Genomic DNA, 26,134 nt, shown 5'->3' on the forward strand with positions numbered 1-26,134 from the left:
ACCCCATGATAAACTCCGCAGGGTTAATTATTTGAGTGCCGGACCAACCGGGCTGTGGTGGGTATGTGGACCTGCGGGCCGCTCCAAGCAAGAGCCTGGTGGACCAAACTCTCACAAGTCAAGCCTGGCCTCGGGCCGGGCTTAGGGAGTAGAAGAACTCCCAGGACCCCATCAAGCAGGTACCACTTGTATGGTGATCAGGTGGCTTCGTTGATGGTGTCTCAACTGCGATTTTTGTCTCGGCTACAGTATGCCGTTTCCTGGCGGTCTTTTTGGCACTTTTGTCTCTTCAACATCATTGAAGAGACAACGAGACAGCGGCAGCATCATGCTTGTTTACTTGTTTTTGATTGGGGAGTTCTTTTTGCGAGTTCAGCTTTCGCTTTGCAATTTTTTAACCAGCTGTAGTTTGTTTTGAAATTCCTTCCTTTCTGAGTGCCTGACCTGGTAAATGGCATACATAGACTGCTTCCGATTACATGGGAAGTTATAGGCCATTGCTCCTCGTGCCTATCATGATATATTTTCTACACTTTCCTCACTTGACCTTTGGATCACTCCTCTTGCTTGTAGGCTGCCTCTTGTTATTTATTTTCTTGCCTCTGCAGGCTGTCCACTAAGTTCATTAAGTTTTTCTTGTCTCGGGACTAGTTTTTTTCATTGGGGCGTTTTCTCTTCCTATATCAGGTTCTTCTCTTTAACTTGTTTTGGCTCCTTGGACTTTTGACCAAGGGGGTGTAGTTCTCATTTTTGGTGGTTATGATTCCAAATATGACATGCTTAGATAATTTGCTGTTTTATGTACCCATGCACTCAGCCAGTCTGTGTGTGTACAAACCTGAAAATCTCTTTCTTTCCCAGCTTGCCAAGTTTGAATTCATGGTGAACTGGCTGAAGTCCCAGTTGGTTCAGTCACAGGTTTTGCCCTGGAATCTTGTTCATTGGGTCTGCCACACTGTTTTCAAGTTTGCAGCAGTGAGGCAGGCCCTGATGCATGTTTGTCTCCCAATAGGTTCCATCCCCTGGCCTCACTCCATCTGCTCCCCTTCAACTTGTTGTAAGATTTGCAGTGGCCACGTTGGTCCTTTTCCTTTGGGGCTGGTCTCTGCAAGTGGCTTGTATTTTAGATTTTTGGGATTTGTCTGTGTGCTCGGTTCCCAGATGGCTGGTCTTAACGTCTTGGTTTCTCTCGCTTCCATTGCATTTCCAAGAACTGGACCATTGATGGTGTATACTTCCTTTGGCATTGTGGAACATCTGGGTGCTTCAGAGTGTATCTCTTCATGTTGGTGTTGGTCTGGAGGCTTCTTTTCTTTTATGGGTCTGTTCCCTGATGTTTTATGGGTTTCTTTCCTGATCATGATTCATCATGGATGCCATTCAGATGACCTGTATTCAGTAGGATTTCCTGACTTTTATGTTGCTGCTGCTGCTGTTGTTGCACCCTGAGACATCACCAGGGAGTACCTTCCGAGGCCTTGGTGACCTGCTTAGCCTTTGTTTCTTGCTCTTCTGGCTTGTTGTTCAAACCCACGGCTTTTTCTGTGGTTCTTCCTCTTTCAGTAGATTGGCTGGAGACATTCTTCGCTGGTTCGAGGCTGTCCTTAGTTCTGTCATTTCCAGCTTGTTCATTATTCTCTGGATCCTTCTTGATGTCTAGATCAGGTTTTTGGCTCATTTTTTGTTTCCTTGATTATCTGTTAGCCCCCCCCCTCTGTGCCTCCCTTTTTTTTTTTTAAAGCCCTGTTTCTGTGGGGAGCCCCATCGGATCCCTGAAGCTATCTAAACTGCTATGTGCTATATTAGTTTGGGGTCATCAATCACAAGAGTCCTTATGCCTACCGGGGGCCATGAGCCAGAAACTGGTTCCCTCAGAGAGGAATGGCCTATGAGCACTTTACATTTAAAATGTCTTAATTGATGATATATTAAGATACCCAGAAAGAAAGGCGAATCAAAACAGATAAATGTCTGGTTAACCTGTGCAATCTACATCCTAAAAGATCAAAATAACTCCCCCTACAAACAAACCCAACTAACAACCCTTCATACAACTAGCCCTCTCGAGTATTAGTGCTACCCCCTTCCTCAAAAAAGCCAAGAGAGAAAGAATAAAACAACCCAGTCCAAAATTGACAAAAATCTTCAAAGAGAAAGAAATAGATGGAAAGACCTGTAAGAAACTACATACGGTCGCCTGGAAGAAGACTGCAAGTGAGACACCATCAAAGAAGCCACCTTATCACCATATAAATGGCAATACACTCGGGTTAAAAAGACCAGATGCATAGTGCGGAGGAGTAAGGCGGTACCAGCGAGGTATCTCACTGGCCAGATCTGCTGGAAGAGGCGGAGCCACAGAAAAACGCCTGGTTTTGGACACCGAGCTAGCATGACCTGAAACCAAGGCTGGGCTGGCCACCATAGAGCCAGGAGAATCGCCCTCCCTCGTTAGGATCCCAAGCGAGCTAGGACCTGGAGCAACAGCTGGACAGGGGAAAAGAGGTACAGGAATGCTCTTCCACCTTTATATTATTTTTCACTGCTACATAGTTTTTCATTCAAGATCTCGTATATATTAGGGGTTGTGTTGCAGGATTCCTCCTGCTGGGTGTCATTGGGGTAGTGCTTAGGGAGCTACTGAGGGGGGCTATATACATTTATTTGTGCATTTGTGAATTTTGTATTTTTAACCTTTTATTGCTTTTTATCTCTGCTCTTGGTGCTGTGAGTTTTTTTCTCCAGTAACTGGAGCCACTGGGGGCCTCCCAGGTAAGTAGTCCAGAAATAGTTCACAGTAACATGCAAGGGGTGGGGGGGGAAGTACGTCATGATACCATGTACGTTTTACTATGTACTTATAGTGGAGGCATGTACCTATACAGTATATCTTCCCAAAACTTCATACAATTGACTGCCCCGAAAGTTGTTAACTATGGTGTCCGAAATATTTTCGGAAATGTTAACTTCACTATATCAAATGTTTTAGCTCATGTGTCATCCATTTTTTGTATGCTTTGTCATTCCTGAATTATTATATTACCCTTGTTACAGGTACCTCCAAAGTTTTGAGGAATTTTATCGTAAGCTCGGCTGCACCATGGTCAGCAATCCGCGTGGATCTCGCACAAGGCACCGTTCAGGTAGAAGCTTGATCCGTGACTGTGACCGAACACCTCGTGCATCCAAGAAGAAAGAAAATGATAGTTGCGAGTCAACAGAGGATGAAACGGAAAAGAAGGAAGAGGAGGAGGATATAAAAAAAGCAGATAAAAAAAAATATGAGAAAGATGATGCTAAAAAAATTGATGAGAAGAAGGAAGGAGACAAGAAAGAACCTGACAAAAAGGAAATTGATAAAAAAGAAGTTGAAAAGAGGAAAGATGAGGGAAAAGTTGCAAAGTGAGTACAATAAATGTATACTGATATATGCAGTATTTTCAGTTCATTGTCACCCAGTTCAGGTTTTTGTATGTTATTGCTTATAGTATATATTTTAGTGTATATTGCATATTCTGCTAGTAAGCCACAGGGAGGACTTTTAGTATAATAGCTCAACAATGCTCATAATGTGGAAATGAGGCAAATAAAAATTTTAGTGAGAATTTTTATATAACTTTGATATTCCACATTTTCATCTGATGAAATTAGCAAACTCTGCCAATCCAGAGGGAAGCATCCAGGTTAAAATTTGATTTAATCTAAACCAAGACTAAATTTATAATCTAAATTTATAATCTAAACCAAATTCCAATACATTGTACAGTGTATTAGAACTTGAATAAATATAAAATATGATAGTATTCAAATTATATTATTAATCTTCCATATTTAAATAGTATGTGCACAAAACAGTCAAAAGAAACTTTTGACATTGCATTAGGCCATGTGTTATCATTTTCCCATACCCAAAGTATTTTGGTGCTAAATACTAACAATGATAAAATAAGTAAAAATGTAATTATTATACAAATATTTACGGACAATTCTGCGTACAAATTTGGGTGAGGCTTTCTCCAAGTTTTTGGCTTTCAACTTTGAACAGACACAGACAAGAACATTCTCTTATAGTATAGATATATAATTTGTTATTTATTACAAAAAAATAACATTACTGTAATGATGATGTGTAATATACCTGGCAGTGTTCTTTTTTCTTGCTAATAACACTTCATAGATTGTAGGGACTACTGGTTTTGTTTTCTGCATATTAGTACCCAAGAGTAATCAAACTTATTGAGCCTTTTCTTAGTAAACTCTCCTTATCCTGAGATGTTCTGGCCCGGGAATTGACTATTACCAAAGCATACCTAATTTGCTGCATATTTGCTTAGACATGTAAAATACTATTATCATAATTCTTGACAAAGCAGTATGCTGTATATAAAATGTCATTAAAGAATTCCAGAGATATATAGACCTTAACTTTATTTCAGAAATTCTAAGCAAGACACGCAAAAAATTCTGGAGCAAGAGCCAGCAGTAACAAGAGAGAGGTCCAAAGAGCCATTGTTAACAAGAGAGAGGTCCAAGGAGCCAACATCAAGGGAACGCTCTAAAGAGCCTGGTTCTGTAAGGGAATGCTCTAGAGAACCTGGCTCCATAAGGGAGTGCTCTAGAGAGCCTGGTTCTGTTAGGGAACGCTCTAGAGAGCCTGGTTCTGTTAGGGAACGCTCTAGAGAACCTGGTTCTGTTAGGGAACGCTCTAGAGAGCCTGGTTCTGTTAGGGAACGCTCTAAAGAGCCTGGTTCTGTTAGGGAACGCTCTAAAGAGCCTGGTTCCATAAGGGAGCGTTCCCGTGAACCAACAACAACAAGAGAAAGATCTCGAGAACCATCAGTAAACAAAGATAGAAGTAAGGAGTCTGCAAGTGCAAAAGATGTCACAGGAGAGTCTTCTGTACCAAAAGAAAGGTTAAGAGAACCTAGAACACCCAGATCTGAAGCAAAAACCAGAGCTGCCATAGCAAAAAATGAAGGTGTTGAAGTGAAGACAAGAGCTAGTGCCAAAGAAGAAAAAGTTGATTGTTTAGAAGTGAAAACACGTTCTAGTATTAAGGATGATAAGAAAGAGGACAAGAAGGAAAAGAAAGAGGAAACTGATCAAGGAGGAACTGAAGAGAGAGAGAGAGAAATGGTAAGGCATCATATTTTATTCCCAGTATTTCATTCATCATAAAATTCATTATAATTCTGTCTACACTTTCATTGGAATCCAAAGGCAGCGTAGGGAGAAAATCGACACAAACCCATGTTTATTTAGTCCACTAATAATTTACATTGAACATGAACTGTGTTGCGCCTTGCAGGAATTTGATGGAGCAAGGTCCTCCTGTACACGAGTCAGTGCTGTGCAAGCAACTCAGTGCCGTCCCATGTGACCATGGGACCTCTTTCAGGGTGCCACACTCCCACCTCCAAGAATGTATTGGTTATAACATAGAATTATTATAACATCCACCAATTCCTAAAGTTCATTCAGGCATTTCCTATTATTAGGAATAAATTATCAGAAATAACATTAGCTATTGTAATGCGCAGCTATATGGCAGTCCCCGTGTTGTAGTTGTATCTTCTTGAGGTTATCCCAAGATGATTTTGGGGTTTACCGTCCCCCGCGGCCCGGTTCTCGACCAGACTTCCTTTTTGTTACCCCAAGGAAGCAGCCTGTAGCAGCTGTCTAACTCCCACATACCTATTTACAGCTAGGTGAACAGGAGCACCAGGGTGAAAGAAACTGCCCATTTGTTTCCGCTTCCACAGGGGATCGAACCCAGAACCTCAGGACTACGAAACCAAAACACTGTCCACTCAACTGTCAGGCCCCCTGACACTCGCCTGGCATTTTGCGAGTGCTTTGTCCTGGATTCGTATCCTGGCCGGGGAGGATTTACTGGGCGTCAATCCTTAACTGTAGCCTCTGTTTACTCAACAGTAAAATGGGTATCTGGTTGTTAAACGATTTGGCGGATCGTGGTCCGGGAACATAGGATTAAGTACTTGCCTGAAACGCTTTCGCAGGCCAGTGGCAGTACAAGAATGTAAGAACTCTTGTCTATATAAATAAATAAAAAATGGAAACTAAAATAGAACACGCTCATGGTGCGCGGAAAAAATTATTCCCCCAAAATTTAGTTTTCTTCGTATATTGATAAAATGCCTTCTTTGATCACAGGAAACTTTAAACAAAAAAATAGTATCAAACTTTGGCTGTAATGGAATGAGGATGTCTGGCAATATTGACAGAGAACACACCAGCGTAGGAGTTCTCCAGCCGAGCAGTATGGCAGGCGCTGCTGCAAATGCATTTACACATAATAATTTACATAAAATTCTGCTTTTATATCTAATTTTTGAGGGGGAGCCCCGTCTGCTCCCTGGAGCTATCCAGGCTGAATGGATATGTATATCTTTCTAGTATCAGTCAATGCATGGAGTTCTTGCATACCGGGGACCACGTGCCAGAACCTGGCTCCCTCTAGAGAGGCACAAGGAGCAATGGCCTATAGAGACCTCCTTGTGGTTGGGGCATTCTATGTCTGTTATCAACAGGCACCCAGATTTACCACTATTCTGGTAAAACTATTGCGACCGAAGGCCGAACAAGTGGACAGAACTCCCCAAACGAAAATGAGCAAACTAGCATGTCGTCGTCATGTCACCTCACCGCTGTCTGCGAATTCCCCCCCCCCTCCCCTCCCTGGGAGGGGGAAGGGGGTGCCCCATACCCACCCACCAGCAACCCAACCTTCAGTTCTTGACTAATGGAAGTCTGGTGCAGTCGTGCCTCTGGCTCCTTTTTTTTTTGTTTCATTTCTGTGCCTTATAGTATGGGCTGTCTCTACAGGTGGTGCGTGAGCCAGAAGATGTATTCCACAATACTCAGGCTTCATTTGCCTAGGGTTTTCTTCCCTAGGTGCCCTGTAGGTACTGCCCTTGCGGCTTGGCTCCTCCCTCCACAAGTCACCTCAGGATCTACCTCCGCTGTGTCCTTTACTGCTCGGTACTTGGCAGCCCTTGGAGTCAGCTGGGGTTTTTCTTACCCTTGTTTGTTTCTGGGTAAGGGGGCAGTGTTCAGCTGGGGTACGTTGTCCTCTTGCGAGGTTTTTCTTTTTTTGTTTTCTGCCTGGTGGGGGAGCTGTCTTTGTGGACCCACATTGCTGTTCTTGGGGTATATATATATCTATATTTCTTTGTTTGGTGGTTCTTCCCGCTTGGCCCCCGTGAGTGGGCACGTCCCGGGGGTTCAGCTTTAGAAGTTTGTTTGGTAGACTTGAGCGCCGGTTCGCAGTATCCTGCCTGGGCTTCCCTTAGCATGTAACCATGGCTAAGGGCCCTGGAAAACCAGACGGGGGCTCCGAGGTCCAATAGATGTGACCCCTGCGTCTATCTAATGTGTCTTGCGAGTTTGAAGGTTGCTCTGTCCCCTTGTCTCAGGGTGACACTCACCGGTTTTGCCTCCGCCATGCTGTCTGTTGGGTCGATGATTGTTTTGCCTGGGAGTCTTGAGGTATCTTGAGATGATTTCAGGACTTTGTGTCCCCGCGGCCCGGTCCTCTACCAGGCCTCCACCCCCAGGAAGCAGCCCGTGACAGCTGACTAACACCCAGGTACCTATTTTACTGCTAGGTAACAGGGGCATAGGGTGAAAGAAACTCTGCCCATTGTTTCTCGCCAGCACCTGGGATCGAACCCAGGACCACAGGATCACAAGTCCAGCGTGCTGTCCGCTCGGCCGACCAGCTCCCTCGTGTGACGTGTGTTGTCTATACATGCTCCCGTTCACCCAAGCCACTGATAATGATATGTGGGTGCAGGCAGCTGCGGCGTTGCATGCTAGGTTTAGGTTACTGCAACGGTTGCGGTCCCGGATGCCCTGAGACTGCCCTGTTTTGGTTATAGGGGTCCGAACTTGTGGGTGGGAGTCGCTTCGGCTCCGGTTCTGTCCGCTCCTCCTCGTCCTTCCCCTTCTGTTGTGCACACTTCCTTTCCCTTGCTTCCAGCTCCGAACCGTAGGTGGGTGTCAGGGTTAGGGCAGGGCCTGGTAGGGTTGAGATTCAGGCGGTCTCGGGGGTTTTCCTCTTCCAGGGTGGCGGTGGAGGCATTCGAGCCTGTTCCTCTAGCCCTGCCGTATGGATCTGACGAATGGGGTCCCTTCCTTGGTGTTTTGTTTTGGCTACCTTGGCTTTTACTTGTGGGGCTGGGGCTTTGGGGGAATGACTCGGCCCCGGGTCCTGCCGTGGAGGTTCCCGGGGAACCTCCTTCAACCTCTCTCCAACCTTGGGGAGAGGTTGCCTGGGGGGGCCTAGGTCCCGTTTTGCCCATACTGGGGTTTTTGTACTCTCGGAATGGGGCTTGCAGTTCCTCTGAGTTGGGGGTTTCCTTCCCCCTCTGCGTTCATGTTGGTTTTGGGTCTACCCCTCTGTTACAGGTCACTATGGACCAGTAGCCGGGTTGTTGATGGATGAACCTTGTTGTATCCGACCCCAAGTCGGTAGTACGCTTTCAAGATTTGGCTATATATTGCAATGAATAAAAGGGGGGGGGGGGTGGATGAACAAAACACTATTCCCTTTTTAAATATATTTACCTCCACTGTCAAAAATATATATACATTATTAGAATAAATAGATTATTTCTACATCTATGTACAGTGATACCCTTTCACACAGGATATCAAACGCGCTCATATGCAGTGTTCGTCAAGCCTCAGTGTTTCTCTCACCCAGTACTTTGTCCAACCATACTGGGGAACACTGGCGAGTTCCACTTTGTACGTGGGCCAGCCCACTGACGGTATCAAGAGGTGCCTATACCCCACGACCACTCTCCAGCCACTTGCTGGCAGAGAACCTCAGCCACACGCTGATCGGGGCCACAAAACAATCGATACAGGGGTAGCGAACCCCTGGTAGAAGCCTCTAGCGTCCGGCTAACAGCGCTTCTCAACAGGCACCTCACTGTCGTCCGTTTCTTCCCTAAGCCAGTCCCGGGGTATGCCGATCTCTTCCAATACTACGTGAACAGCAGTGAACACACACTCCTTTGGATCGGCTGCGGCTTACTTAATCGTCTTGCAGAACTAAGTTGGGAGAATGTCGGCTGCCCTAGGTAAACTGCCGTCTCCAGTGCCACTGCTGTCCCACGTCACCTCTGTGGACACAAACACGTCATCAGTTAAATGGACGTTATTGGTGAAATCAGGAAGTAACACTTACTCACTGGGGAGTTGACATTATGCACGTAGCACAACCTAGATGGCGCTGATCTTGATCCGCCACCTCACCAGAGGTCATTCACGACGACTTCTGTGTCTAGCCAAGGCAGGAAACCAGAGCCGTTGGTCGCAGGTACGCCACCACCAATAGATGGCATTGTCTACATTGCGTCCAATTCCAGGGAAGTTTGAGTGCAGACTCATAGATGGCACTGGAATTACGAGGCCACACTCAGACGATGGTGATGTCCGTAATACCTCCCTGGGTTCGGGTCCGTCGGTTCCGTCCTTCCTGGGGTGCTTTTCACCCATTTCCTCACCTTTTTCGTGCTATTGTCGAGATTCTGTTCCCTTCGTATTGGGATCCCTGCACGTCCCTTGGTCTGGGATATCTTTAGGCCCATATGTGCCTCTGTGCGTTTGTGATTGCTTGTCATGGTTCTCATTGGTTCGCGAACCTCTTCGGTACTTCCAATATTACCGGAACGTCTGTTGGCTTCTGGTGAGGTTTCCCTCCGGTCCTTTCTCGGACTCATTGGTCCCCTTCAGTCCTCCTTCTCTTTCGATTCTGTTTCTCCTTTTGTATTCACATTCTCTCTTTCCTGTTTTGACATTCCTTATATTTGTTACGTACACCTTGCTGGTGTATGTACAACATGTGTACATAGGACTGGTGTACGAACCACACCGCCTGGAAGACGGGTGGTGTAGTTCCTGCCTGGCCTCGGGCCGGGCTTGCGGAGTGGAAGAACTCCCTGAACCCCATCAAGCAGTTCGTACCTTGGCCGCTGGAGCCGGGGGTGATCGTTTTGTTTCTGGGCGGTGTACACGTGTTGGTGTTCCGCAGTCTTTCTCATGGATTCTACACTGTTTTCACTCCTCTTCTCTCCGGTCATAACCTCCTGAATACTCTTGAGTGTTCTGGATTTTGTGTATGGAGCGATCTCCTAGTTCTTTTCTCAGCCTGCAAGTGTGAGACGGCCCCGAAGTGACCATTCAGCTCCATTCGGACTGTTCTCTGGTGGTTCTTTGCCGGAACCACAGGGTTTCTCTGCCGGAACCACAGGGTTTCTCTTAGGTGTTTGACCTTTGGGGTTGTTCCCTTAGAGTGGCTCGTTTGCTGGATTCTCGGGGGTTTGGCTAACTGTGAGGTTCATGTCCGGCGTGTGTCCTGCGTCTTGGCGGACAGCTGTCTCGGTTTATTCCTCTGTTCGCGGATTGGCCAGTCGTCACCGACTCGTTTCGTTGGCTCTGCCGGACGTATGGACTCCTGGCCTTGGACGTCTTCGAGTCAGCGTGGTCTAGGCATCGCCCATTCTATGTGGTGCCCTTACCTGCCTGCGAGGCGTTCACGGTGGATGCCTTTCGGCAGGACTGGTCGAGGTGGGGGTACCTGTTCCTCTTCTCCCGGTTCAGCTGTTGCTTCGGGTTCTGGCTCGGTTGGAGCCCATTCCCACGAGAGTAATCCTTATGGTCCCTTAGTGGCCGGCCCAGCTTTATTTTCAGACGCTGCTCGATAGGTGGCCAAACCCGGGGCGTTTTCCCGCTGCTCCACCTCTTTCGGCAGGTCGGACCGGTCCTGTACGTGACTGGTTTGGCCTTCTCCTCGGCTCTTTGCGTCTGGTATTTTGACGCGGGGTATCACCATCTCTGTGGTGATCAAGTGGCTTTGTTGATGGTTTCCCACCTGCGAGCTTCATCTCGGCGACAGTATGACGCTCCTGGTGTTTCTATGCACTTTTTCTTGCTCTTCGTAGGTCGTCTTCTCTTTCGCATCGGGTTGTCTTGTCCTTTCTTGGGGGTTTCAGGACTACAGTTTGTTTCTTACTGTCGCCTTGTTTTGTGCAGCGCTGGCGGAGCCGCTCCGGCTTGCGATCAGGGTGGACGTCACATCTGCCCCGTTTCGTACGCTTTCTCGTGTTTCGTTTCACCTCCAGCCTGCTCATGCGTTGCCTGAGCCATCCTGGTCCTTAATCTGGGTGCCTTCTTATCTTCTCAGTTTGTGGTAGCCCCTTCTGTTCAGGTTTCTGCTCTTTGGTACTGGTGGTAGATTTGTACGTGTGCAGCCTTTCTCCGTCCTTCTGGTGACGGTCGAGACGGCTGCTTTTCGTAGGGATTCTTGGGTTATTGATGCTTGATTGGTTCGCCGGGGGTGCGTCCTGTGTTGTCCGGTTGCGCTTTTTTGCCGTTACCTGCATACCGTGTCTGGGGATGCACTTTGGGTTGATCCGGTTCCCCTCGTTCCCTGTTTCAGGGCTCGGGTCTCCCAGGTTGTCCGCAGAGTCTTCCAGCCTGCGGTCTTTCCTTGCGCCCGTGCTATTCGGACATTTGCAGCTTTTGCTGCTGTGTTGGTGATGTCTAGGGCTCATTTCGGGCACAGAAATTTGAGGGTCGCACAGGTTCTTGGCCGCCTATTCTTTATGCTCGCCTGCTCCTGTGTGTTCTTGTTGGCTTGGGTTGCAGGTTGCAGCCTGCGACCCAAGACAGCCTATTGTCTCGGCTTCACGTTGCGGAATTTGTGGCGGCCGCCTCCCAGTTCAGCCCTTTCTTTTCCTTCTCTCTCTGGGTATGAAGCTCCAGGGAGCCGTAGGGGCTCCCCACAGAAAACCAGCGTTGAATGTAATGAAACGCCATTTTCTGGGTGAGCCCCGGAGGCTTCCTGGCAACCCTCCCTCCCACCGGTCGGCGGTTTTTTCGCGTTGGTTGAAGCTTAGCTTTCGAACTGATGCTAGGCAGCCGGCGTGGTAGGTCCGGGGCAGTAATATGATATAGTGTGTAATTTTAGGAATTTATTTAGTTAAATATGTGGAACATCACTATTTCCAAAAATATGGTGCTCATATCTAGTGACACGTATATTATAGTCTTAGGTCAGTGAAACAGTGCTTTTGCTGATATTACACTATATACACTCATTATACATCTATGTTTTTGTAAACCATTAAGAAGTACCAGCTAATTTTGGTGTTTTGTGTTTATAAAATCTTAGCTCCGTATACAGTATAGTGCTATACACTATGACCAATTGACTCAAGCAGCCGACTTCCTCTAATGGAGCGAAATACCCAGAAATATACTAGACACATTGCTATTATTATTCGATTCCTGTCACTAAATCATGAACATGAATAATTTTCAACAAGATTATTTTCTAAATGAAGATAATGTCACATTGCATGAGGCATAGTTTTACAAAACTCTGAAGTGTGCTGTCAATGTCTGCCTTCTGCTGTGAACATCCTAACTATTATTTTTGTTCACTGATATCTGAACTTTGTACATAATTTTTATTACAGTCAGGATCATCTATGACACTTTCAACCCAAAGGAATTGCACTTATTATTTTGTTCATGATTATTAAAGATGCAAATGTTATATGTAGTGCATCAAACTCCCTTTCCCTACATCATGGTGTGTGTGGTACAGTGGTTAAATAATCCTTGGATATACTATTTGAAAAGCTGCATGGGTTGCAGAGGCAGTAGTGTTAGGAAATAGGAAATGGTAACATGTTACCTTCCTGGAGGTTAGGTGAGCACTGACATCTTTCCAGTTTTGTCTAAACATGGTCACATGCCCACATGTCTTGACACTCAGATACATTCTGCACACCAAGGTAATGCTTATTGCACTGATGAGGGTTGTTAAATGTTTTCTATATGCTGCTGTGCTGTTCCTCAAAAAGTATCAATAATCCTGGTCCTTATCTCCGTGTGGACTGACGGTGCCAGTCACTGTCCTTTTGGAAGAAAAAATTATGATGCTTTCCTTGGTTCTTGCATTAAATATAAGTTAAATATTAAATTAAAGTGAAATACACAATTGAAGGCACTGGAAATCATTAATATTTAATTTTTTATATTATAGTTAAATTACAAATAATAAAATTAATACAAAAGTTAATATACTGTAACAAAACTAGGAAAAAGCATAATAAGTAGAATGCCTCGGTTTCCCTTCAAGAAGACTAGAATTTCAAAATGACTGTCACTGAGCTCTGATCTCTGCCACTTATGAACATCTTTTTCCAAAGAGATGAGCTTCTTGATAGCAGCACTGGAGAGGAACAGGTCCTTTATCATTGGGCTGGAGAAGAAGCCTTTCTTGATGATGAAGGGTCTCTATTTTTTAGAGCTCTTGCTGATAAATTTCTCTACCAACTTGGTCCTGGTTTTTATCCTCTTCTCTCTTAATTGGGATTGTAATAACAACTCCTCTCGTAAACTATTGGGACCGACTGAAATGCCTAAATCTGTATTCTCTTGAGTGCAGGCGGGAGAGATACAGTGGTACCTCGGAATGCGATTGTCCCTGTATGCGAGGTTTTCGGAAGGCGAGGTGTATTTACTCCAAAAATTTGTCTCAGAAGGCGAGGGTTACTTCGGGAGGCGAGTTTGGACGCGAGTTTGTTGATACGCGTACAGCCGACCTAGCGCGATCGTCGCCCCGCCGCCCCTCAGTTTATTATTGTCTCGCGCTCAGTGACTACCCCCACATCAATTCTTCTCGCGTATTTTCAGTGTTTTGTTGGATTTTTGGTGATTTGTCTATACAATTTGTTATTATATATCTCACCATGGGTCCCAAGAAAGCCAGTGGTAAGGATAAAGGCCAGAAAGCTCATGTGAGGATGACAATAGAGGAGAAACAAGAGATCATTCGGAAGCATGAGAACGGTACACGTGTTGTTGAACTTTGTAGGCAGTACAACAAAGCCACATCAACAATATGCACTATACTTAAGAAGAAAAATAAGATTATGGGTGCTAAAGTGGCAAAAGGAGTAAGAACATTAACGGCACAAAGACCACAAATACTTGGAGAAGTGGAAAAGTTGTTATTAATTTGGATACACGACAAGGAGTTGAGGGGTGATAGTGTTTCGGAGGCCATTATTTGTGAGAAAGCCAGGGTGTTGCACGAAGACCTTCTAAAGAATACCCCTGCAACGAGTGATGCAGATAAGAAAGAGTTTAAGGCAAGCAGGGGCTGGTTTGAAAAATTTAGAAAGAGAAGTGGTATCCATAGTGTTACAAGGCATGGGGTTATGTGATGTGATTATGAAAGGGGACTCCCCTTCCAAACAGTAACTCCTCTCCTCCTCCCCCCTCCTCACCATCTTCCATACGCCTACAGCACTCGACAGCAAGGTAAGTAATAACTGGAACACAGTTTTGTAGGTTTATTTAGATGAATTAGGTATAAAAATTTAGTTTGATGTGGGGTTTTTGGGGTAGTCAGGAACGGATTAATTCATTTCCCTTTATTTCTTATGGGGAAATTAACTTCGGAATGCGAGTTTTCGGAAGGCGAGGCGTCTCCAGGAACGGATTAAACTCTTATTCTGAGGTATGCCTGTACATAATAATTTACACATGTAAAATAGTAGTGGGGCTGGTCCCAAACCTGCACACAGAAATAACACCACATGAGACCAGGAGGCATGGCAGGATGTGCAGAATACCCCCATTGAAAAGCAGAGGTGCAATAGGTACTCTAAGAGAGAACTCTTTCAACATCAGAGGCCTGAGACTGTTCCAACACACTTCCACTACACATAAGGAGCATAACTGGCTGACCCCCCCCCCCCCCTCACTGTGTTTGAGAGAACTTGAGAAACACCTCCAAAGGATACCTGATCAACTAGGCTGTGACTCATGCGTCAGACTGCGAGCAGCTGCGTCCAACAACCTGGTAGACCAGTCCAGCAACCAGGCCGCGGGGATCCTAAGCCCCGAAAACACCTCAAGGTAACCTCAAGGTAAGGTAGATAACCTCTGCCTTTGGAGTGAGCCCAAAAAGAAGTCTTCTCAGTCATGGTCATTAAAAACATGACCGAGGAGCCTCTGACTCCAGAATTACTTTAAAATTGACTATTTGTCCCCATTTCAGTCTTGCCTGGAAAAAAGAACACTTTCCTAGTCATTGTTGACATAATGGATTGAGTTTAAGGAATAAGAACCTCCGTCTACAACCCATCCTGAACTCTACTCATTATATTCCCTGTACTCATTACAGTAATCCCTGCACTCCTGATGTAACTTTGTTTTGAGAATATTCCAGCCTGGAAATATTTATCTCTATTGAGTATGATCTGAATATTCCTTATTTATATACAGTAATTTTAATATTTGGAGTCATGAATTAATGATTTTCAAATGTTCATTTATGCTTGTGACACCTTATCATCACTGGGTTTGTGTCCATTGTTCTATATTTCACTCCTGTAATTTATTTGATTATGCAGAATTGTAACCTAATAGAACAATTTCCATGTAGAAATTACTATATACTTCAAAATTGATCAAAATTTCTTTAGATACTTATGGATAGTGAATTCTTTACATAATTTTGTGTTTGTTAACTTATCCTAGGCTCAAACTCGTTCATCATCAAAACAACGTGAAGAAGGCCGTGACAAAGAAGAATCTGTAAAAAAAAATGGTACTCCAACAAGAAAAACTAAAGTAGAGCGTGCTGTCAATATTGCCACTACCACTACTGTACCTGTTGCTGCTACCTCTGCTGATACTTTTGCTGCTGTTACTGCTGCAGCTTCTGCTACTGCTACTCCACCTGTTGTTTCAACAACAACAGCTATTGTTGCTGTTAATGTCTGCACTACTCCTATTCCTACTCCAACTCCAACTCCAACACCTGAGAATGAGGAGGAAGAGGAGGAGGAGGAGGAGGATGATGATGATTCTACAGTGTCGAGCACGCCTACTTCTTCCACTGTTCAAAGTTCCAGTACCACTCCATCTGTAAATTCCAGTGATAAGAAGGCAAAAAAGAGCAAAATAGGTAAAGTTGGTCCAGGACATACATCAGTCCCATTGCCAGCTGAAGATTCACCTGGTGCTAAGAAACGAGGCCGTAAAAAGAAGGTGGAAGGGGAAGTGGAGCCGCCATTGTTAGTATGATTTTTGTTTCAAGTTGATAAGGCATTTTTATTTGGGATAGGATAATATATTCATTACCTAAAGTTATAACAAATTATTGATCTTTGAAAATTGTTGCAAACTAGAGCAGCTGATGTTTCTTTTTAGCTGGTGGTTCTCCTAATGTTAATGTTGCAACCCACATGTTTAAAATCACTAAAAATATTTGCAGCCCTCCAGTCTTGCTAAATATTTTTTCTTTGCTCACTAATAAGTGTCATTGTTAAGTATATTCTCAAGACTAGGGATGACTTCTTTTAGTGGCTCACACCAGGTATATGTGACTATCTCATGACCTACTCGGAGCAGGAACATGAATCCTGCTCCTCCCATAAGCAGAGGGAAGTCATGAAATTCCATATATTGAGCAGAAAACTGCCACAATGGGCAAAATGTAGTTAAACTTGTTTGGAGAAGTGTGGCAGAAATGAATACAAATCAAAATACTGTACCTGAAATACTATCTCTTTCCCCACCCCCCCCACCCCCCCCCTACCCCCACCCTCTTCCCTCTCATCACCAGGTGGCAGTGCTAGTCAATCCGGATGTGTGTGATCAATCCTGGTGCTGCACCTCATAGCATTTGAGACTGAATATTAGTTTGTGCCTTGCTTTTATGCTTGTTTGTGGTCTAAAAGTTGGTTTTATATTTGATAATGCTCTTTGTAAGTGTTTTTCACAGTGTTGGTTTCATGATTTAGCCTACTCCAGCTATGAATTTGTCTTGTATGGTTCTTTAATGCAGCTTGTCTGTTAACACTTTATCTTTTTAGAAGCAGTCAAGCTCCTCTCCAGGGTCGGTAGGATGTGGAAGTGTGCTCTCATGGCAAGGGTGTACTTGGTGACAAGTTTAGTTTCAGACTTTTGTTGATGGGGCTTCATAAATTGTAATGTTTATTCTAATTCTTCATTTTCCACTCAAATATAGGTTTGCTGTGGATTTTCAATCCTGTGCATGTGCATATTTGCTCCACCTTTACTGGTGGAGCCATGTTGAACCTTAGCTCAAACTGTTTAATATTAATGGCATGCATCATAGATGGAAAGAGCTATGTTAACAGGTTTTGTTGTGATGTTCCTTTTGCCGTGAACCCTGTTGTCACTGATTCAGATGGTGTTTGGGGGTTTGTTAGAAATTACTCCAGCTCAAACACTTGACTGTTGCAATTGAAAGTAAGGTATATGTACATTTTCCAATCTTTGTAGAATGCATTTATCGCTGAACTTTTTGGGTGAAGTGATTGTAGACATTCACTTTTCTCAGGAACAGCCTTTGTTCCATATGACAGTGCAGAGCATTTTGTAGCTAACACCACTGTTTAACCAGCACCTGGGTTTTTTCAGTTTGAAAGTAGGTTTAAGTGGAATTAGTCATGTGTGGGGTGCTTATTTTACACCTGACTGCAGAAGTGGTGGTGGTGGTGTCTTAATTTATTTCAAAGCCAGCTTTTTTCTCTTTCCAGTCCAGTAGGGTGTATCACTGTTGCTAGGTGTGCACTTATTGTCATTGTCTGCTGAAACTCCTAGTGTAATCATTATTTGAAGGTGTTTTTTTGGGAGAACTCCCTAGTGGCTCCCTGAAGCTATCTCACCTAGATTGCTCCATGCCAGTGGGTCACGTAAGGAGTGCAGGACTTGAAGTGTCAGTGGGGAGATTCTGTTTTGTTAGATTCGGTTTGATAGTTGATCCCTAAGCCAGAGATTCTCTGTCTGCCCACTTATGTTATGTTTTAGTTTTCCTGGCTCTTCTGTATGTTTTTCTGAATGCAGAGGTACTCCGTTCTTCTTGCCTAGTAGTCTTGTAATTGGATTTCTTTTCCAAAGTAGCATAGGCTGGAATTTTTGCCTACAATTGCTGTGCAAGTTTTCTAGTATTTAGGTCTTTGGTCCTGTTTTGGTAGACATCTTGGAATATGCCCCAGAAAAGCAGGTTATGGCATCTTCCTAAGATTGGTTATCTGTATGGTTATGCTTCCTAAAAAAGAAGTTTTTCTCATATTACTCGGCAGTTTGTAGAGTGGCTGGGCAGGAGCCTGAACTTTCCCTACATTATTTTTGCCTTAGGCAGAGTTTGGCTCAGGATGTTGTTCTGGTTTGTCCAGCTCTGCCAGTTTCACCACCACTGAAACTGTGGTTCAGGCTCTGTTTGTCTTTTGATTGTTTTTGCTCCACTTGTGTTCTCTTCAGGTGTTTCAAGGTGCCTTCCCCCCCCCCCCCCACCCCACCCCCACTTGATTTGCTCATAGTCACGGTGACCCAGGGGTGGAGTTTTGTGACTGGTGCTTTTCATTGGGTCCTCTATATTGGGCGCACAGTACGCTGTGCAAATTTGAGGTGATGTGGCAAGCCCTTCTGAGGCTTTGTCTTCCTCTGGATCCATTCCTACTGCTCTTCAGTGATTAATGCTAAATCATGGGGTGTTACTTTGGTCCTTCCTCCCTTTGGAGCTGGAGTCTTGAGTAGCTTGGCATCCCGATTCTCGAGGTTTGGTTCTCTGTGTAACTCGCGTACAGAATGGGTCTAACATTCTCGCAGCTTAAGGTAACCTCTGGGGCTCACCCAGACATTGGCATTTCATTACATTTAACGCTGGTTTCTTTTTTCTTTTCTTTGACTTTCGCACCATTTCTGTTGAACCAAACCTGCTTTCTAGTTCTGCATCTCGGTTTTGGTTCAAGTTTTGTTGTTCATTCATATATCGGACAAAACTTGGCATACGACTCATTTACTTCTTGCCTAACAAACGTCTTATCGATCATATTCATTAAAGAACTTGGCAAGTTCTCCATAGTTTCCACTATGAAATCAAGTTTTTCTACTGCTTCATTTTCCTTGTTCTTTTGTAGATTATAACGCATTGCATATATTATTTCCAAAAGGACATGGTTTCTCTCTTCCAAGGGAAGAAGGTACTGATTGTCCAATATCTCTTCTTCTTTCCTGGTGGATAACAAATTTATCATTAAAAGTATGTCACTTCCCTCATTTTCATGTTTTGCTTAATATGTTGATACATGCATGTCTTCAGGATGTGGTTTACAAATCTGCTGGTTGAAAAGTCCACTGTTCATGCTTCATAGGCCTACAAGTCCTATGTCCCAGACTATGTCCTATGTCCCAGACTATGTCCTATGTCCCTACAAGTCCCACCCCAGACAGTCAAAGAATTGACAGGGTGCACAAAGACATACTATTTAGCATGGGGGAACAACACAAGGGGACACAGTTGGAAACAAGTACCCAAATGAACCACAGAGACAATAGAAAGAATTTTTTCAGTCAGGGTAGTAAACAAATTAAATGCATTAGGCAGTGATGTGGAGGCGGCAGACTGCATACATAGTTTCAAATGTAGATATGATAGAGCCCAATAGGCTCAGGAATCTGTACACGAGTTGATTGATAGTTGAGAAGTTGGACCAAAGAGCCAAAGCTCAACCCTCCTTGAGGTGGGACGGGAACTTCGTAGAGCAAATAATATTTTTAATGTCCTTCAATATTTGTTATAATTTTTTTATTGTAGTTATTAGTAATAATTTTTGCTTTATACATACTTATTAATTAGTTTTTTCAAACAACAGGGGGAAGGCACTTATACCTGCACACGTTCCTGTGAGTGTTGGAGATAAGCTACGAGTGCTTTACGGACCTAGTGCTAAAGAATCAAAGGTCACATATGAAGCAAAGGTAAATGCCTGCTTTATTATAAGTAATTTAATAAACAAATGCAGTTTACATTTCTAGTAGTTGTAACAGTATTGCCTAGGATTAGTTTATGTATGTATATATGTATGTGATGTTTGGCTGGCTGGAAGAGGAGGTAAGTTACTTGAAGGTGGGGGTGTCATTTTAATCTTAAGTAATTTAGGTCAAATGTTTCCATATTTTGACACTGTATTGGGCTGAGATTGTATTTGTAAAGGGCAAAGCTCTCATTGTGAAATGTTGTCCTTAATTTAATTCTAATGAGATGAAAACCGAGCATTGAATCTAACGAAACATATCTTTTCTGTGGGGGAGCCCCTACGGCTCCCTGGAGCTCATCGGGCTAATGTATGTTATATTAGATCGGGACATTAGCTAAGGAGTTCAAACCTACCAGGGACCAGTGCCATAACCTGGCCCCTTCAGAGAGGTTTCAGGAAGCAATGGCTCTGGAAAACACCCTTGTGGTTGGGGTTTTTTCTTATCTGCCATCGACCGGGGTTAGCACCCAGAAAGGTAGGCATAACAAAACAAACCCCACATGGTAAAAAACTAAAACAAAAAACTGAACAGAGAGGTAGAAACTCCCTACAATCCAAGCAAAAGAAATCCAAGGATTCCAAGCAAACATCACATTTTACTGCCGCGCCGATTGTTCACGCAGCCCTCCCCGCCCCGAGAGGAGGAGGGGGGAGCCCCGGACCTACCGCGCCGGCTGCCAAGCTTCAGTTCGTAAACTAATGTCAACTGGGATAGACGCTTCTCTGGCCTCAGTTTCCTAGGCGGTGTTTGCCTTGTGTGGCGTTCACTGCCGTGTGTTGTGTTGTGCGGTGGCCAGGAGTACCTCATCAGTGCCGGGCCTGCATGCGCTTAGGGGCTTCCTTCCGTTAGCGCCATCTGAGTACTGCCCCTGCGTTACAGGGTTATCTTCCCTGGTGCGTTCGGGAACCATTCCCGTAGAGGTTCTTGCTGCTCGGCATTTGCCTCGCCCTTGGGGCCAACTGGGGCTTGGGGCCCTTATTTGGCCCTGGGTAGGGACTGATATTGTGCTGGTTAGGGCGTCAAGGAAGTTGTGCGACCTGCCACCTAAGCGACGACCAGTTCCTGTTGCCTCTGGAGACGGTGTACTTCTGCGGGGTTTTTCTTTTTTTATTTTCAATTGCCTGGTGGGGGTCTGCCTAGTGTGGCTATAGTTCCACTGGTAGTGTTTGGTGGCCCTCTGCTAGGCCCCCGTGATTGTACACGTCGCAGGGGTTTTCAGTGTTGTCCTCTACCCCCTTGTTATTTTTGGGTGTTTAACCGATTAGCAACACCTTGCCTGGGCTTCCCGTAGTTGTTACTTCTACGGGCCCTGGAAATCCCTGTCGGGGCTCGGTGGACCATTGAATGTGTCTTCCGAGGTCCAACCCGTCTTGTATGGGATCGTTGGTTGTTGTGCCCTTTGTCTCCAGGTGACAGTGGCCACTTTTACCTCCGTCATGTTGCCTGTTGGGTCACTGACACCTTGACCCGGAGTCTTGCAAGAGATTTTCTCTGGTTTTTCTCCAATACTCTCCTGATGTTATTTCTGTTCAGAGTACAGGCGGCATCCATGTTGCAAGCTAGGTTAGGTTGCTGCAACACGCTAGGTTGGTTTCCCACTCGGATGCCCCGGGGCCGCCCCGTTTTGGTTAGGTGCTGTTCGCCCCTTTCCCTCCCTGTTCCTGGCTCCGGACCGTCTGCGGGTTTCGGGATTGGGGCGGGGTTTAGTTGGGGCAGAGACTCGGGTGGTTTTCGGGGGTTGCCCCGTTCAGGTTGGGGATGGAGGTTTTCGAGCCTGTTCCTCCTGCCAAGGCTTCTGGGTCTTACCAGCGGCTCTTTCTTGCTGCCTTTCCCATGGACTCTTCCTTTTCTTAAAGGGCAGAGGGCTTGGAGGACGGCTCTGCCCCGGGGCCTCTGTTGCGGGTTCCCCGGGCTGGGGGGATGCCTGCTAGCAGTTTTGGGGCTGTTTGCCCCCTGCCTGGGTTTTCTACTTCTGGACGGAGTTTTTCGCCCATCCAGTCTGCTTGCTTCCCACTTTTGCTGGCGTGTTTTTGTATCATTTGGGTCGATCACAGCCCTTTGTTCTGGTGGCCATTTTCTTCTGCTAGTTTCCCGGCATGGCCACCAGGGCGGCGTTGCGGTTTGTTTACATGCGCTTGGGTGTGCGAGCGAGTGTCTTGGGTGAGTTTTTTCACCTTTTTCAGGGGTTTTATTCTCCTGTTGTCGTTTCTTTGCTTTTCTGGTGTTTTCTGCCCGTCTTCTGTTCCTCTGGAAACTTTTGAGTGTTGATTTTACACCGGGTTTTCTGTTTTGTCTGTTTTTTGTTTGGGCTCAGTGTCCCTGTCTGTTTATGCTTGCTCCCACACTTTGTCCCTCGGTTTTCGGTCTGTTTTGACCGTTTCCCTGGGGGGTTCTATCTGGGGGCTGTGCTTTGTCTTTCTGTGGTATATCTCCGCCGGCAAATGTGGTGGTTTGAGCTCCCCTTGGTTCGATTCCGGGTTCCTTTGGATTCTTTGGTTTCGTTCCGGAGGTTTCTTCCTCTTGGGCCCCCTTTGTGGGTTCAGGGGGCTTTGTTTCCTCGTGTGTGACCTGGTTCTGCCTTCTGGGGTTCCGGGGTCTTCCTGGCTTGCAGACTGATCTTTTTGGGTCTTCACATGTGTTGTGGTCGTGCTGGGACTTTGGGTTTTGTTGTCGAGGTGGGCCTTTTGATGCAGTTTTAAGCCTTCTTCGCCTGGCCGGCGTGGTGCTCTCTGCCCACTGGTCGGCGGCTTGTAATTTTCTTTTCACGTGTATGTGTACACATGTGCATGTACATGTGTACACTGTGTGTGCACATGTGTATGTGCATACACACGTGTGTGTAATACACCTTGTGTATGTATATGTATATGTGTATATATGTATATATACTTTTTCTTTCGGAAGGGGCTCTGTTCCCTTCGCTGTTGATGGGGCGCTGGGGGAGAAGCTTGCTCTGTTGACTCTCCCATGGTCCCACAGTTAGTGGGCTCTTTTGGTTGTCCTCCAGCCTCTGGTGGCGGCGGCGGATGGCGTCGTTCCCTTTGGGGTGTTCAGGGCTGGCGTGGTGGGCTTCTTCCCCTGCGCTTTGTCATCTCATCTTAGTGGATGTGTTGGACGTGGTAGATCTGCCTCATCCTTCTGGGGTTCCTGTCTGCTCTATGCAGACACGGTCCTAGCAAATTTGCGGTTCTTCTGGACTTCTTCAGTCTGCACCCTGGAATCTATGCCCTCATTATAGGAGTTCATTCCTCTGTTCATGGATTTGCCAGTCGTCGCCGACTCGTTTCATTGGCTTTGCCGGATGTATGGGCTCCTGCCCCTGGGCGTCTTTGAGACGGCGTGGTCTAGGCATCGCCCATTCTATGTGGCGCCCTTACCCGCCTGCGAGGCGTTCAGGGTGGATGCCTTTTGGCAGGACTGGTCGAGGTGGGGGTACCTGTTCCTCTTCTCCCGGTCCAGCTGTTGCTTCGAGTTCTGGCTAGGTTGGAGCCCATTCCCAAGAGAGTAGTTCTCATGGTCCCTTGGTGGCTGGCCCCGCTTTATTTTTAGACTCTGCTTGATAGGTGTCCGAACCCGGGGCATTTTCTCGCGGCTCTGCCTCTTTTGGCAGGTCGGACCGGTCCCGTACGTGACTGGTTCGGCCTTCTCCTCGGCTCTTCGTGTCTGGTATTTTGACGCGGGTATCACCATCTCTGTGGTGATCAGGTGGCTTTGTTGATGGTGTCCCACCTGCATGCTTCGTCTCGGCGACAGTATGGCGTTCTTGGTGTTTCTATGCACCTTTTTCATGCTCTTCGTAGGTCGCCACATCGGGTTGTCTTGAACTTTCTTGCGTTTTCAGGACTACAGTTATTTGATGTTTCTTACTGTCGCCTCGTTTTGTGCGGCGCTGGCGGAGCCGCCCCGGCTTGTGTTCGGGGTGGATGTCACATCTGCCCCGTTCCATCCGCTTTCTCGTGTTTTGTTTCACCTCCGGCCTGCTTATGCGTCGCCTGAGCCATCCTGATCCTTGATCAGGGTGTCTTCTTATCTTTTCCTCAGTTTGTGGTAGCCCCTTCGGTTCAGGTTTCTGCTCTTTGGTACTGGTGGTAGGTTTGTACATTAGCAGCCTTCCTCCGTCCTTCTGGCGACGGTCGAGACGACTGCTTTCCAGAGGTGTCCTTGGGTTATTAATGCTTGATTGGTTCGGCCGGGGGTGCGTCCTGTGTTGTCCGGTTGAGCTTTTTTGCCATTACCTGCGTACCATGTCTGGGGATGCGCTTTGGGTTTATCCGGTTCCCCTCGTTCCCTGTTTCAGGGTTCGGGGTCTCCCAAGTTGTCCACAGAGTTTTAAAGTCTTCCAGCCTGCGGTCTATCCTTGCGCCCGTGCTGTTCAAACGTTTGCAGCTTTCGCTGCTGTGTTGGCGACGTCTAGGGCTCATTTCGGGTGCAAGGATTTGAGGGTCACACAGGTTCCTTGCCACCCGTTCTTTATGCGGGTGTCTGCTCCAGTGTGTTCTTGTGTCCTTGGGTCGCAGGTTGCAGCGTGTTGTCTCGTCTTCGCGTTGCGGAGTTTGTGGCGGCTGCCTCCCGGGTCAGCCCTTTCTTTTCGTTCTCTTTGGGTATGAAGCTCCAGGGAGCTGTAGGAGTGTAACGGGGGGTGGGAGAAATAGCTCTTATCTTGTCCATTATTCCACCCCCCCAGTTAGCTAATGAGGCCGGGGGAAACAGCTCTCTCTAGTCCGTTATCCCGTCCTCAGTTAGCTAACTATTCTAGAGCACCTCCAGAGTTCCCAAGGCAACCTCTCTCGTTCAACACCTTGTTACCTAGGTATTTGACTACCTAGGTGCTACGACTACAAGGCGCCGTAACTTGATCAGCTACCCAAAACTCTAGAGAGAACTCTAGAATATATTTCACTGCCACAAACGTATAAGAGAAACAAAGGGAAGAGATGAATAATGAGGTAATTAGTAAGGGTTTGAGGTGAGAGAGGTAGAGAGGTGGGAGGAGCACGGAGGGTCATTAGATGAAAGGGAGAGTTCGGAGAGGGGTGGAGGGAGAGGAGTAGATAGGTAGAAGTAGAGGAGTAGATAGGTAGAAGTAGAGGAGTAGATAGTAGAAGAAGAAATGCTGCCACAATCCATTCTAGATCATTACATACAAGACAAGGAATGGAACTTGTCTGTATCACCATATTCTCAAAGATGTTATCAAGAGGTCATTATTAGTATGTTCCATCTGTATCATGTACTCATTAAATCATGAACCCAGTAACTGCAGAGGCTTTCTCACCTCAACTCAAAACTCTAGGGAACAAAGTTAAAGACAATTTAAATAATAAATTCAACAATTATATTTTTCATGATAAGTATCATAATTTAAGCCATTAAACTTGCCATTAAACTTAATGTTCAAGACACAAAGTGCAAAGTGAGTCATCATCCAAGAATTCGAGAACCCTACAACGTGACTGCCCCTGATCCTCACATAACACTTGTAAACACGACCAAGTCACCTTAATGTTCAACTCACCAAGTGTCTGCCTAGCTGGATAGAGGGGGAGGGGGGGTCTGTAGTTGACAGAGACTGTCCCGCCCTGCCGGCTGACAGCCTCCCTGGCTAGGCCGTCTTCTCCTCTGCTCTGCTGGCCCCTATTCTTGTTCTCTCTCCTATGCTCTCTCCTTCAGTATATATTGGGAAACCTAGTAGCTAACTCCGCCCACAAGTAGATAGCCCGAGGCACTCTACCAAGCCACTCCTTAAATGTCGGCATGTTTGAAGGCCAATTATCAGATTAGCAGAAGCAAGGTGGAATTCACATGACTTCACCTCAGGTCAACTTGAGGTAATTAACGCTTAGAGGTGTGAGACTTAGGCCGCCAACCTGGCACCTCTCAAATCCTTGTCTGTGACTCATATTTCTCTATGTATGATTAAATAAAACTAAACCAAGTACCTTACGGTGTTACAGGGGCTTCCCATAGAAAACAAGATTGAATGTAATGAAACGTCATTTTCTGGGTGAGCCCCAGAGGCTCCCAGGCAACCCTCCCTCCCACCGGTCGGCATTTTTTTCGCGTTGGTTGAAGCTTAGCTTTCAAATTGATGCTAGGTAGCCGGCGCGGTGAGGTCTGGGGCTCCCCCCTTCCCTTCTCGGGGCGGGTAGGGCTGTGCGGACGATCGGCGTGGCAGTAATGTGTGATGTTTGCTTGTTTCCTTGTGATTGTAGGGAGTTTCTACCTCTCT

At 45.9% G+C, this 26,134-nt stretch overlaps 1 protein-coding gene across 5 annotated transcripts in view; it reads left to right on the forward strand.

The window, feature by feature from the left end:
* Positions 1-26,134, forward strand: part of LOC123775321 (trichohyalin) — a 126,627-nt gene that overhangs the window by 50,773 nt on the left and 49,720 nt on the right. For all 5 annotated transcript variants that reach the window (XM_045770383.2, XM_045770380.2, XM_069311866.1 and 2 more), the window contains 4 exons: positions 3,055-3,402; positions 4,437-5,136; positions 15,592-16,130; positions 19,740-19,845. In XM_045770383.2, the coding sequence (XP_045626339.1) occupies positions 3,055-3,402; positions 4,437-5,136; positions 15,592-16,130; positions 19,740-19,845 (1,693 nt within the window). The remainder of the gene's footprint in view (positions 1-3,054; positions 3,403-4,436; positions 5,137-15,591; positions 16,131-19,739; positions 19,846-26,134) is intronic.

This window comes from Procambarus clarkii, chromosome 70 (assembly GCF_040958095.1).
Source record: "Procambarus clarkii isolate CNS0578487 chromosome 70, FALCON_Pclarkii_2.0, whole genome shotgun sequence".
NCBI classification, from domain to species: Eukaryota; Metazoa; Arthropoda; class Malacostraca; order Decapoda; family Cambaridae; genus Procambarus; species Procambarus clarkii.